This window comes from Triticum dicoccoides, chromosome 6B, assembly GCF_002162155.2.
Source record: "Triticum dicoccoides isolate Atlit2015 ecotype Zavitan chromosome 6B, WEW_v2.0, whole genome shotgun sequence".
Classification (NCBI taxonomy): domain Eukaryota; kingdom Viridiplantae; phylum Streptophyta; class Magnoliopsida; order Poales; family Poaceae; genus Triticum; species Triticum dicoccoides.
The window spans coordinates 602,943,646-602,955,567 of record NC_041391.1 but is presented as its reverse complement, the minus strand read 5'-3'; the positions used below and the strand labels follow the sequence as shown (position 1 = coordinate 602,955,567).

Here is an 11,922-nt window from a genome sequence, read left to right as displayed (position 1 = left end):
CCTCCGCCCGGGTTCAGATAATCAGATTGCTAAGTGGCCCATCTCGGTTTGAGGGTGAACTTGTGCACATGCATCGACAGTTATACACTTACACTGCCAGGCGAACCAACGTGGTGGTACGTACACAAGTACGTGTGCCCGAGCATCATCTTATGTCTGGTTTACGTTATATAATCGGCATTCAATACGTTCAGGACAGCATATACCGTGGCAGGACACATGGCAGTACAAGTACGTACACTACGATTGATCACGCCTTGACAAAAACATGAAGAATTCCTGCCGCGATGATCATACGTGCGTACCTCGCGACTGCTCCTCCTGACGGGTGGAGTTAATGCTGCAGAATATATGCTGCGCGCTGGCTACCAAGCCGGGAACACGCCTAGTCGCCTGCAGTAGTGTTTGGTCCGCAGGCGAAGCGGGACAGACGGGGTACGAGCCATGAGCGTTGGCGCTTGGCAGTTAGAGCGCTGTCTGGCAGCGGCAGGTCGTGGCACCGCGCCACCCGCCAGTAGTCCGATCGTCGTATGGGCACCACCGGCACCGGCCGAGTCGATCGTGCAGCGACGTGGGAGGGTGGACGGTGGAGGGAGGGGCCCCGTCGCGCTTGCGTCCGTGGCGCCGTCCACGCCGATCGATCGATCGGGACGTGCCCGCTAACTCGAACCCGGCCTGTTCACGCACGTGACGCCCGCGTCCCCGTGCGCGCCTGCCCGCGCACGGAGTGCACGGTGCACCCCCGGCGGCGACGCTGTGCGCGCGCTCTCGTTCCGAAGGTTTGCCCCGCCCGGCCGTGTGGACTTGGCGTGCGCGCGCGTCGGCGTCGCTCTGTATGTAGAGCACGCACGCTCGGTCCTGCCGCGCGGGTTGCTGTCCGGTGGGCATACGCCATACGTAGCGACGGAGCGACGGATTCCGCCATGATTGCGCCGATTCGCGTTCCTGTCCCGTGTACGTGTACGCGTACCCTACGCCTACACGGCGTAGGTCTCGGGACCGGGGGGCTAGCTAGGTTCCCGCGGACAGAGACCGCTTACTGTCGCTGGTTACGATGGGAACGAGATGGCTCGCTTGGGTTCCGTTCATCTCCGCGTGAATCTCCTAGAATGCCGCCATTGTCATCGTCCGTGAACAGGTGATGAACCATCAAGCGTTGGGCGGCACCGCACACTACGGGTGTGTTTGGTTGCTTTCCCTCTCTAGCATGGTAATTCCCGCTGAGACATGTTAAATGTAGTCATGCTGAGTACTCCCTCCGTCCCAAAATTCTTGTCTTAAATTTTTCTAGATATGGATGTATCTAATACTAAAACGTGACTTGATACATTCGTATTTAGATAAATCTAAAACAAGAATTTTGGGACGGAGGGAGTACATGTATTTGTTAATCTTTGATAGTAATGTATACGCTCAAACATGCTGAGCTGAGACTTTGTTCGATAGCCTGCACGTGAACATGGGTGCCCGCCGGTGGAGCGACGAGCTGAAACGGGGCTGCAAAACGTCGGGGGAGGCCGCTTGACCGGCCAAAACGCATGTCAGCAGGCGCGGATGCAAACGCGGTCGTTCATTTCATTCATTGTTCATTCCACAACGCGGTGCATGTTGGTTACCTAATGTGATGGTCATTCCGGGCAGGCTTAGGAAAGCTATTCCGGTGAAGTGACGACCAACGTGGGATGCCGCTGCGTTCGTCTTCTCTCCCGGGTGTCGGAACACCGTGCTCGCGTATGGAATATATTTCTTTTTTGTCTCACGCACGAACCAAACAACCACCATGTATACGTGCACTGGAATATGGCGATGATTCCAAAGCCGTGGCCCGGGCCCCTCCACGCTCGGTCCCAGAAATCAAATAGCCACTGAAATGGACGTGTTCTGTCGGTAGTTCGAATTTAGTTAAGAGTACCTGCACATATTTTTCTTTCGATTTTACTTAAAACTATTAACTGAAAATGCAAACTGCCGTGTGTGACGGACAATCATAACCCAAAATAACGCCAGGAAGAAAACATGAAGCATGTAGCAAGGCTTGTCTCTATTTGCTAGTGTCCCATGGGTGTCTCAGTAGCTTTCAGTTGTAATGTTGGACCAAGATTTCATGTTCAAAGATGAACTCTAACTAAGCCTAGGAATAGTTTGTAATCCAAACATAAACCCAGCCCGATCCGTACATGTAGTCCATGTTCAGCCACCAAACCAAACCAGACCAACTAGCAAGTGCTATGATCCAAACTGTAGGCATTTTCAAGCCAAACCAATCCAGATCATTTCCTACATACAGTTGGAACAGAGAGTTTTAAACCAAGTGTGTGTTCGGTGCGTAGCTGCTGCTGTACAGTGCGTGTCTAGGTTAGCTGCTGTCCAGTGCGTGTCTAGTTTAGGATTTTTTTTTTGAAGCAAAGCAAACTAATTGATACTAACCTAGTACTATATTTCCCTTTCTTACTGCTGCCGTAGCGTCTCCAGTTTTTTACTCATTACATCACTTTACACTAATACAAACTGTATAGAAAAGCAAAATCGGTCTGGGGATGGGTTGCTTGACTGGATTGTTAGCTGCTGTCCAGTGCGTGTCTATTTAGGATTTTCTTTTTGAAGCAAAGCAAATTAATTGATGCTACGAACTAGTATTTCCCTTTTTACTGCTGCCATAGCATCTCCATTTTTTTTTTACTCATTTACATCACTTAACACTAATACAAACTGAACAGAAAAGCAAAATCGGTCTGGGGATGGTCGCTTACTGGATTTTGTCCGTAGATAAAAAGGGTTTGAGACTGATTTGTTTTGGTCCAGACCAAAACAAACCAACCCAGTAATTATTAAATCCCGTTTCAACCAAACCAAAGCAGCCCAAAATGAAAACTGAACTGAAACTACGGTTTCAGCCCAAACTATTACCAGGTTTAATTCTAACAGCCGAGAAAAGTCAAACATTGTCACAGAAAAGAAACTGAGAACGCCTTTACTAGACTACTATATCCCTCTCCGCGTCTAAAGAAAGCCGGTCTCCAACGCCCCATGTTTTCTCATCTCAAAATTCAGATAACTACAGAACCGCATATAAAACTAGCTAACTGTATACACATCCTCGTTGGAATTACATTTTTTTATGTAGTAGCCATATCGTATATAAGAGACAGTTTCTTCAAGCTAATTTCAGAGGTGGGCCGGATCTGGATGCTGCTGGTCTTGTTCTATCTGGTAAAGACTTTCTTCGTTGTTCGGCACATGCGACATACTCGTCGATTGGAGGAAGAGGGGGCTCCCCCTTCTCGTCTTTTGGAATTTGTCCCCTGATAAACTGTAGAAGGCAAACACATTGACCAAGTGAGAAGCTGACCACACCCAAAAAGAGAAGAGGGGAAATAACATGCGGGCTAGTTTACCATACCTTCGATGCCCAATGTCTTTCTGCTTGCATGCAAATATCCCTGATATCTCTTCCTGCCATCCTGCATTCAATGTTCAGAACTAGTAAGATAAAGATAATGGATTGCTAAGCACAGCACAGTTTGTCTTGAATGATCTTTTAGCAGCAGCATGCGTAGCTGTCCAGACTGTCCAGATGAAAAACATAAAACATTGGTACACGACCTAATTTCCTAGATACTACGGGGATGGGACAGCACACCAAACCTTGCTAACCAAGTCAAGAGTCACAAATAGACAAATAAGAATCGACACAGCTTTCCCTGATCTACAGCAATGCATTTAAGAATCTAAATTCAATACACAAGACGTTAAAAGAAACGACAAGCCGGAGATTTGCTACTGCAAACAAGACAGGCTTGTTGTTGAATCAGGACTTGCATTTTTTTTTTTGTGTTACAAAATGTAGCACACTCTGAAGTACTCCCTCTGTAAACAAATGTAAGACGTTTTAGGACACAACTCAAACATATTTTCGGAGCATCTCTTTGCCGCTTCCATGCACACAAGGATCATATATACATGTGATCCCCGTCTCTGATGGGCTATGTACCATTACGGCACTGAGTTTAGAAACATTTTTTTCCTTCAATTTTTATTTTTCAGAGGAACGTAAAACAAATATATCAATATGCATATATCTTGTTTTATTCGTTTAGATTTGTCCTTACGAATGTGTATAGTCTTTAGGAGATGATATGGAGCTACTTGTGCCATATAAATATCAGAGCATGCAGAAGTTATTTACCATATGTCAATGGAGTTGTGAAGAACTTAGTATTGAATATCAGAGCATGCAGAAGTTATTTACCATATGTCAATGGAGTTGTGAAGAACTTAGTGTTAAATATCAAAGCATGCAGAAGTTATTTACCATATGTCAATTTTAGACCTTTTATTTGTTATATTGAGCAGTTGACCTACAAAACATATGCTACTAAATGTGACAGCATCTTCTTCCAGTGAACTGTCAATGTGGTTTTGCAAACATTCGCTTTGTTCTGAAAAGGAAAATTTATGTATATAATTGGTATTTTTGGTTTTTTTATTAGCGGCTCTGTAGCAACACAGGGACATCCTAATTGAAGATTCAGAATGAAGTACTTACTCCTCAGTGGCAAGGGAAAACTGAACCAACTCGGGTTTTGTTAGGTGCTTTGCATATTGGGCTGCTATTTCTGCACGGCTCTGCTGGTCCGGTAGGCCGAAACAAATCATTGAATCAAAACGGCTGCAAATTAACAAAGGAAGCTGGAGAAGTTAAGAGCACAGTTTACATAATCCAAATAAAAGATAAGATCTAATTGATCACGATATCTAAGTTTTATTGCAGCACTGTTAAGTAGTTTAGTCCAGTATTGCAGCACTGTTTATTTGTAGCTTATATGTTGTCATGTACGGCTCTTGGAAAAATGCAGGAAGCCAGAAAAAAATCTCACATGAGAACTTCAGTACTCACTAGACCTTGTGAACATTATTTAGGACCGCTTACAGGAACACAGAAGGGGGGTGGCCAAATAGAGCTAAACCTGATGAGAGCAGGATCAAGGTCTTCCTTTCTATTTGTTGCAGCAATAACCACCACACGTCTATCCTGCTCGAACCCATCGATCTTCACAAAAGAAATTTAATTAATGGCAATAATACACACGGCAGCTGCAGTGATTGTAATAAGCATGATAGAAACACCTAACAGACCGCATGCAGGTCTTTTGTCAGGTAACTGAGAGGTATCAAGCTATCGAAATTGGATACCAAAAACATGGAGAATAGCAACAGGGGCTTACATGCTAATGCTTCCACAAAGCATAAGTAAATAACCACAGCAAAAACCAGGCATGAAATAAAATGTCCTGCCAGTTAGAAGTATGCGCTTTCATACATGTTACAAATGCATAGTTTCTGCAACACAGTAAGGGCTTTAAGAGTATTGTATCTCTTATTCAATCTCTGGGGTTTATACAAGGTCTCAAAAGTACTGTACCAATGTGTGTGCCGAAGTGTAGACTGGGCTAGCTAAAGTAGATTGCTCTGGTGAAAGTCGTGTTGTGTGGCGTGACGACTTTGGGTAATTCCTACTGGGTTCTGCAAATTCTGAGGAGCAAGTGGCCTACGCTGAACTGGTTGCTGTTCCAAGCACGAAAGGTCATGGCACTAACCGCTGACAATGGTGTGAGGTGAAAGTGGATGTGGACTGTGCAGGGGTTGCGACAAAGCTGGCAACTACAGCGTCATATTGTTTGGCATTTGGTTAGGTGTGACAGAAATAATGTCTACATGCAAAGATTATGTAACTTCATTTAATGTTCCGCAGGCTTCTCTTGAGCCGTGGCTATGCACTCTCGTGATTTTGAATAAATAAAGCCCATAGTCTCTCCTTCCCTCCCTAACTGGCAGGATGAGTGATTGAAAGAAGTATGTATAAACTCGTGGTTACTTGCACCAACAGAGATAAAAGGCACTCAATATTACTTACACCCACAGAGGTAAGAGGCACTCTACCTGTCGCAGAATTACTGATAATATCCTTCGAGTAGCTTCATGCATTTCACTATCTCGAGATATAGCAAAAGAGTCTACCTATACAAGGATATAAATTAGAAGGATGCAAAATTCACATCTTAGTATAAACAGGAAAATCAAATCACTATGAAGCGAAGTATACTAAAATAGAGAACAAAAACAGGCTAAAGGGTCATGCAGACCTCCTAGTTAAGTTGTTTTGGAGGCATATAAGTATAAGTAGTTCTACTTCACCAGCCATCATCATTTGGAAAGGCAAAATTCAGCTTAAAGCCTAAACAAACAACACATTTTTTACGAAATTTGGAACAACAACAAAAACATTCCACCAACATCAGTATGTTAAGCACCACCATACATTTCATAACTGATGTATTATCCTTAGCAAATGTATGCTATACAGATGACGGTGTGTACCTCATCTAGGAAAATAATACCTCCGTCAGGAAGATTGTTGGCAAGTGAAAAAACAGATCCCAACAGGCGCTCACTTTCACCATAATATTTTGACATGATGATCTCCAGTGGCACATATAATAGTGGAACTCCCTAGAACAAGTAAAATGATCAGCAGAAAAGCTTCAGAAAACATATTCCAGTTTCTTTTGCACAAAATTACTTTAGGGAATTTCCAAAAGTATAGGAGTATGAGTTACCGCTTGCTTGGCAATAACGCGAGCAGAAGATGTCTTACCAGTCCCTGAAATGATGAGGCAGTGGTAACTGGTAAAGTAAGCAAACAAACCAGCAAAAAACAGACGCAATCATACTATTAGCGCACAAAGAGGGGCAATGGGTATTCCTCAAAATCAGGAATTGCAAGAACTGATCTGTTGCAATTTCTTGCTTATAGTAAATGGTCTAACCAACAAATACTATAACTTCAATTATGAAATGGCATAACCAACTTACCTACTATTTTTTTTACCATGGCTGTCAACATTAATTAAGAAACAAAAGAGCAAAAAAATGTAATATTTTTGGTATTGAAATTTGCATTGAAGTAAAAGGCCATTCAGATCACGCACCAGGTGGACCTTCAAACAGAACCGCCCGAGGTCGATTTGTTTCAAATTTGCAACGTGTACCACGAGCAATGTCATCATATATTTGAGGATTCTGTAAAGCCAAGAGTACAGTATCCTCTATCTCCCTATAAAGAACAAAAGACATATATAAACCTTAAGAACTATGCCTTTATGATAGAGTACACAAAAGCAGTTGTCTATTAAGACTGATATAGTAAGCTCTGCAGTCGAGCACCAACCAGAGTGTCAACTGTGAAGGAAAGAAGTCAAATAAGAAGAAAAGCAAAAATGAATGGTACAATGCATGGGAGATGTTTGTAATTATGCTTGAACGAACACATCTACATACTAACAATATAATACCTTTACTTTGCATATAAAAAAAATCTGCTGACGAGATTAAAAATAACAGTGAACTGGTGATGCAGTACCTTTTCTGATGTTCATACCCAGCAATGTTCTCCCACATGACAGTGCCATCCATTGGAACACTAGAGGTTTCATCAAACCCATAGACCCTAACACCCATATCCTCTAAATCAGATACAGTTTTTTCTATAGAGGGTAGATGCTTAGATCTCTGACCACTTCCTTTGGTTGACGCTTTCCCTGATGATGTCTTAACATCTTTCTGCCCAGCTATTTTTAAAGCACTGACCAAACCTTCAAGTTCTTTCGAACTAAAACTGTCAGGCTTGATGAATTCAATCTCCTGAGAGTACACACAACAATCAGAAATTGCATTAAATCTTTATATAATGACAAAGTGTAGGTTAAATTTCTTAAACAATCTTAATTAAGTATACATACATAAGGACTAATAGCATATTCAGATCCGACAAGTGGCTCAAATATCAAAATACAAAGAGAATCTTCATTGTTCTCTCCAGTGCTTGCTGTCGTTTTTGGGGGATTCAATGTTATTTGACGCGCAGCTGCACTGGAACAGAAATTATTGATTAAAACACAATATAATTGGGTATTTGGCAACACCTATTTCTATGACATGGAAAAGAAAAACACAAGGCAATCTGCAGGTAAGAAGACTACATGAGAAACCCTGACAATAATGCTTGCACTTTCCACAATCATCAACAAAGAGTTAAAAATGCAATGTATCATCTGTATCTATGATTCCTCTTCAGCTGATCAAACAAGATAAATACAATTGCTCCAATCCAAGCAGAGAGAAATAGTGGCACAGGACTCCGATTAAGGAGAAAAATAAATATGGAAAGAGGACGTGAGGACACAAGAGAATGCATGTGGGTGAAATCTGAAACTGTATTATCTGCGATCTATATATGATTGCCCTTAGCACAAGTGCAAAACCAAATAACCAGGCAATGACAATACATATCTTTGCACCAAACTGAATATCATCCTGTTTCTTTTGCTAACCTGTCCCAAGCACGCAATAGTATCTCTGAGCCACCAACACACTGTTCTGCCTCATGTCCGATATGCGTTACGAGATCAACAATGAGGCGCGATATATTACAGGTTGACGGTACATTGAATTTAACAACCACCTGTAAAAAACTAAATCAGAGAAATTAAATGCAATTATGAAGTGAATCTTGCACAAGGTTACTATCTGTTACTGATTATGGGGTGAAAATGTGCAATTCTAAGTAAACACAGTAGCCTGCCCTGAATGTCATGCCAGATCAACAAAATGCACTTACAACTGTGCTCTAATAGCAACTGTGCAACACTCTACCTAACCTACATCTCAAGGTATCCTTGTGCCGACTACCGAGACCCACACTTATTTCTTGAACTGACTGATTCTCGTACTTAGGTTCACTCGAATTTGTTACCAGTTACCACTGTGACATGCTACATCTATACTTTCTACATTAATCAGTGCACCAAAGCATTCCCACCAAAGTGGCTGACACAATGTACACCGCAGTGCTCACTGATTCCTCTAGCCCTTAGACTGACATGTTATGCAGAACTAATATTGTTCAGCAGATAACTCGAATGGAATATTTGTGCTGTGTGGGTGGGGGGCGACCTTCTGGCCCTTGATTGCAACTTCAAACTTCGGGTACGACCCTGGCTGCATTCCTCGGCTCTCAATCAGCTCCATTATCCTCTTCCTCTCCTTGCGGGCCAAGTCCTCCACCGGCGCCGCATCCGTGCTCACCGCGCCGTCAGCCACGCCCTGTAAACACAGATCAAACTCAATAAAGCTCCCTGAACGAAAACCGAAAGCTCGGACAGAAGCAAAACATAACACGCCACCTCCTCATTGGCATCAGCGTAGGCCACCACCGGCAGCGACGCGAGCGCGGCGGCCGCGCCGGCAGCGAGGAAGGCGGCACTCCTCGAGGACGAAGCGCGGGATTTCGCATTGGGGAATCCTAGGCGTGACCCTAGTGCCGTAGAAGGCGAGGCGGATGCGGAGGCGGAGGCGGAGGCGGCGATAGGCTTTTGGAGAGGAGGCGGCGGGGGAGGGGAGGAGGTGGTGGTGGAGGCCGCCGCCCCGGCTTGCAGCTGCCGGAGGAGGCGGGTCGCTGGGAGGCGTCGGCGGAGAAGCATCGCCATGCCGGGGTTTCGCCGCCAGGAAGACTGGAGGTGGGGGAGGCCACCGGAGATTTCGCGGCGCCGGGGAGTTTCGCAGTTGTGCTTTGCTTTTTGCCCCTGCTCACGAAAGAACAAGGCGTACTTCCGATATACGCCTCCATGACGTTTTTCTTCTTCTTTTGGAATGCGCCTTCATGGCGTTTACGTTTTTTTAAAATTTGAGAGCAACTTCATGGCGTTTACGTTTTTTCTTTAGCATCCTTCATGGTGTTTACGTTTTTTTTTGAGCGGTTACAACCAAGTTTTATTCAGCAAACTCCACAAGATGTGGGATACAAAACTGGTTATGGGATTGGTCAAACCAGACGTGACGTCCCAAACCCAGCGAGAGTGCAAACTTGGCTAATCCATGTGCCTCAACATTGACGATACGACTTTCAAAAGTAAAAGTACATATTAAAAGACTCGCTATTCTATTAATCTCTCGAATGATGGCTCCATTCTCTCCTTGACTTTTTGAATTGATGGCTGCCACCACCTCCTTCGCATCTGATGCAATCACCAAGTCGTGAAGATTAAGATCTTGTGCCAAGGCCAGAGCCTCCCTGCAGGCAATCGTCTCCAAGATGGCTGGGTTATCCACACCATGAATCACTAGAGCAGAACTGCCTAAAAAAGTATCATTATGGTCTCTGCATACAGCCACTGCTGACCCACCTCGTCCTTGACGGCAGACAGCATCTACATGAATTTTAGAATGACCCTGTGGCGAGGCTTTTGGTCACTGGATGTTCAGATTCGCTTGGCGCCCTTGCCTCTGCTCCCGAACAGCAGGTGGACCCTTGATCATCTCCAACTCGTCAATGTATCTGTTAATAAAAGCATGTGTGCTATGGGGACTCTGAAAAATTCCTTCATGAATTGCTTTTCGTCGTGCTCCCCATATTGCCCAAAGGGTAACTGATAGCTTGACAAAAAGATCATGTGGAATAGACTCCATAAGAGTAAACATCCAATGTTTAGCATTAGGTTCAGTTATAGGCTGCAAGTTTCTGGGCCAATTCTTCATCGACCAGCGCCCAAGCGCACCTTGACATTGTGCATTCCAGCAAAGAGTGCCTCCAAGAATCCAGGAAACCACAAATACCACACAAATCTGAGTTTGTCATGTGTCTATGTGCCCTGACATCATTTGTGGGTATTGAATGCTTTGACAATCTCCACAAAAATATCCTCACCTTTGCAGGCACCTGAACCTTCCACATTTTTTTCCATGCTCCCTCCTCCTTTGATGAACTAGACGAACCCTCCCGATTTTCTAACCACGCTTCCCTTCTTTGCCTCGTGCTTACGAGCATGCGATATGCAGATTTCACGGAGAAAAAACCCTTCTTCTCCTGGCTCCAGCTCCAGAAATCCTCCATGTTACTAGTGCAGAGTGGGATGGAAATGATTTCTCTCGCATCCATGTGCAGGAAAGTCGCTAGGACTTTTTGTCTGTCCCAAGTGGCCGAGGTAGAGTCGATCAGCTCCAAGACCAATATAGGAGGATTATAAGTCAGGCAGCCATATGGTCTCATCATCTCATTATGGGGTAGCCAATTGTCATTCCAAATTCTCATGCTTTGTCCATTGCCTATACGGCGTATAAGTCCCTGTCGGAGTGTATTATTCCCTTCAAAAATTGCCCTCCAAACTTGGCTCGGGTTACTACCCAGTTCCGCTTCTAATAAAGAAACATCGGGGAAGTATATGCTCTTGAGAATACATGCACATAAGCTTTCAGGATTTTGCAAAAGGCGCCAGGCCTGCCTAGAAAGCATTACCAAGTTGAATAATTCAAAATCCTTAAATCTAGGTCCTCCCATGCCTTTTGGATAGGGTCGTCTCCTTCCAAGGAACCCAATGTGGCTTTCTCTTTCCGTCCTTGCTACCCCATCAAAATTTTCTTATCAACTTGTTGAGGTGTTCGCATAGACCTCGTGGTAGTTTAAAGCAGGACATGGAGAAAACCGGTACTGCTTGAGCAACCGATTTGACAAGTACCTCCTTCCCGGCTGATGACATCGTTTTCTCAATCCATCCTTGAACTTTGCTCCATAACCAGTCTTTCAAGTATTTGAAAGCTCCGTTTTAATTATTGCCGATGTCCGATGGCATACCAAGGTATTTCTCATTGAGGGTTTCATTGGGCACATTTAGAATAACCTTGATATCATTCCTCATACTTTCTGGAACCCCCTTGCTGAAATATATTGAGAATTTAGCATACTTGATTCTTTGACCAGTAGCCATACAATAGATATTTAAGACTTGGCTCACCTCATTAGCCCCCATACCGTTTGCGTTAAAAACAGCAGGCTGCCATCAGCGAATAAGAGGTGGTTGACTGGTGATG

General features: G+C 44.1%; 1 protein-coding gene across 2 annotated transcripts; it reads right to left on the bottom strand.

Moving 5' to 3' along the window:
• Window positions 1-2,862: 2,862 nt before the first annotated feature.
• On the bottom strand, window positions 2,863-9,632 carry LOC119324622 (spastin-like). 2 transcript variants are annotated; one of them, XM_037598397.1, is made up of 13 exons: window positions 9,243-9,632; window positions 9,013-9,162; window positions 8,391-8,521; window positions 7,800-7,929; window positions 7,421-7,701; window positions 6,990-7,114; window positions 6,618-6,661; window positions 6,379-6,510; window positions 5,941-6,018; window positions 4,968-5,050; window positions 4,547-4,669; window positions 3,401-3,461; window positions 2,863-3,310 (listed from the first exon to the last, which is right to left on the bottom strand). In XM_037598397.1, exons 1-13 carry the CDS (start codon window positions 9,543-9,545, stop codon window positions 3,155-3,157), a joined length of 1,797 nt encoding a protein of 598 aa, XP_037454294.1. In that variant the 5' UTR covers window positions 9,546-9,632; the 3' UTR covers window positions 2,863-3,154. The 2 variants fall into 2 exon arrangements, with proteins under 2 accessions (XP_037454294.1, XP_037454295.1); XM_037598398.1 differs by having other exon boundaries at window positions 5,941-6,014; window positions 6,399-6,510.
• Window positions 9,633-11,922: the final 2,290 nt, after the last annotated feature.

Bases quoted from the DNA above. Each gene is read 5' to 3' on its own strand.
- LOC119324622 (XM_037598397.1), bottom strand. From the start codon at position 9,545: ATGGCGATGCTTCTCCGCCGACGCCTCCCAGCGACCCGCCTCCTCCGG. The intron at 6,019-6,378 runs GTACACACCGTC...ATCCTTGTATAG, and splicing joins GTATTATTTTCCTAGATGAG to GTAGACTCTTTTGCTATATC. The intron at 5,051-5,940 runs GTAGAGTGCCTC...TCTTTTGTGAAG, and splicing joins TATCAGTAATTCTGCGACAG to ATCGATGGGTTCGAGCAGGA.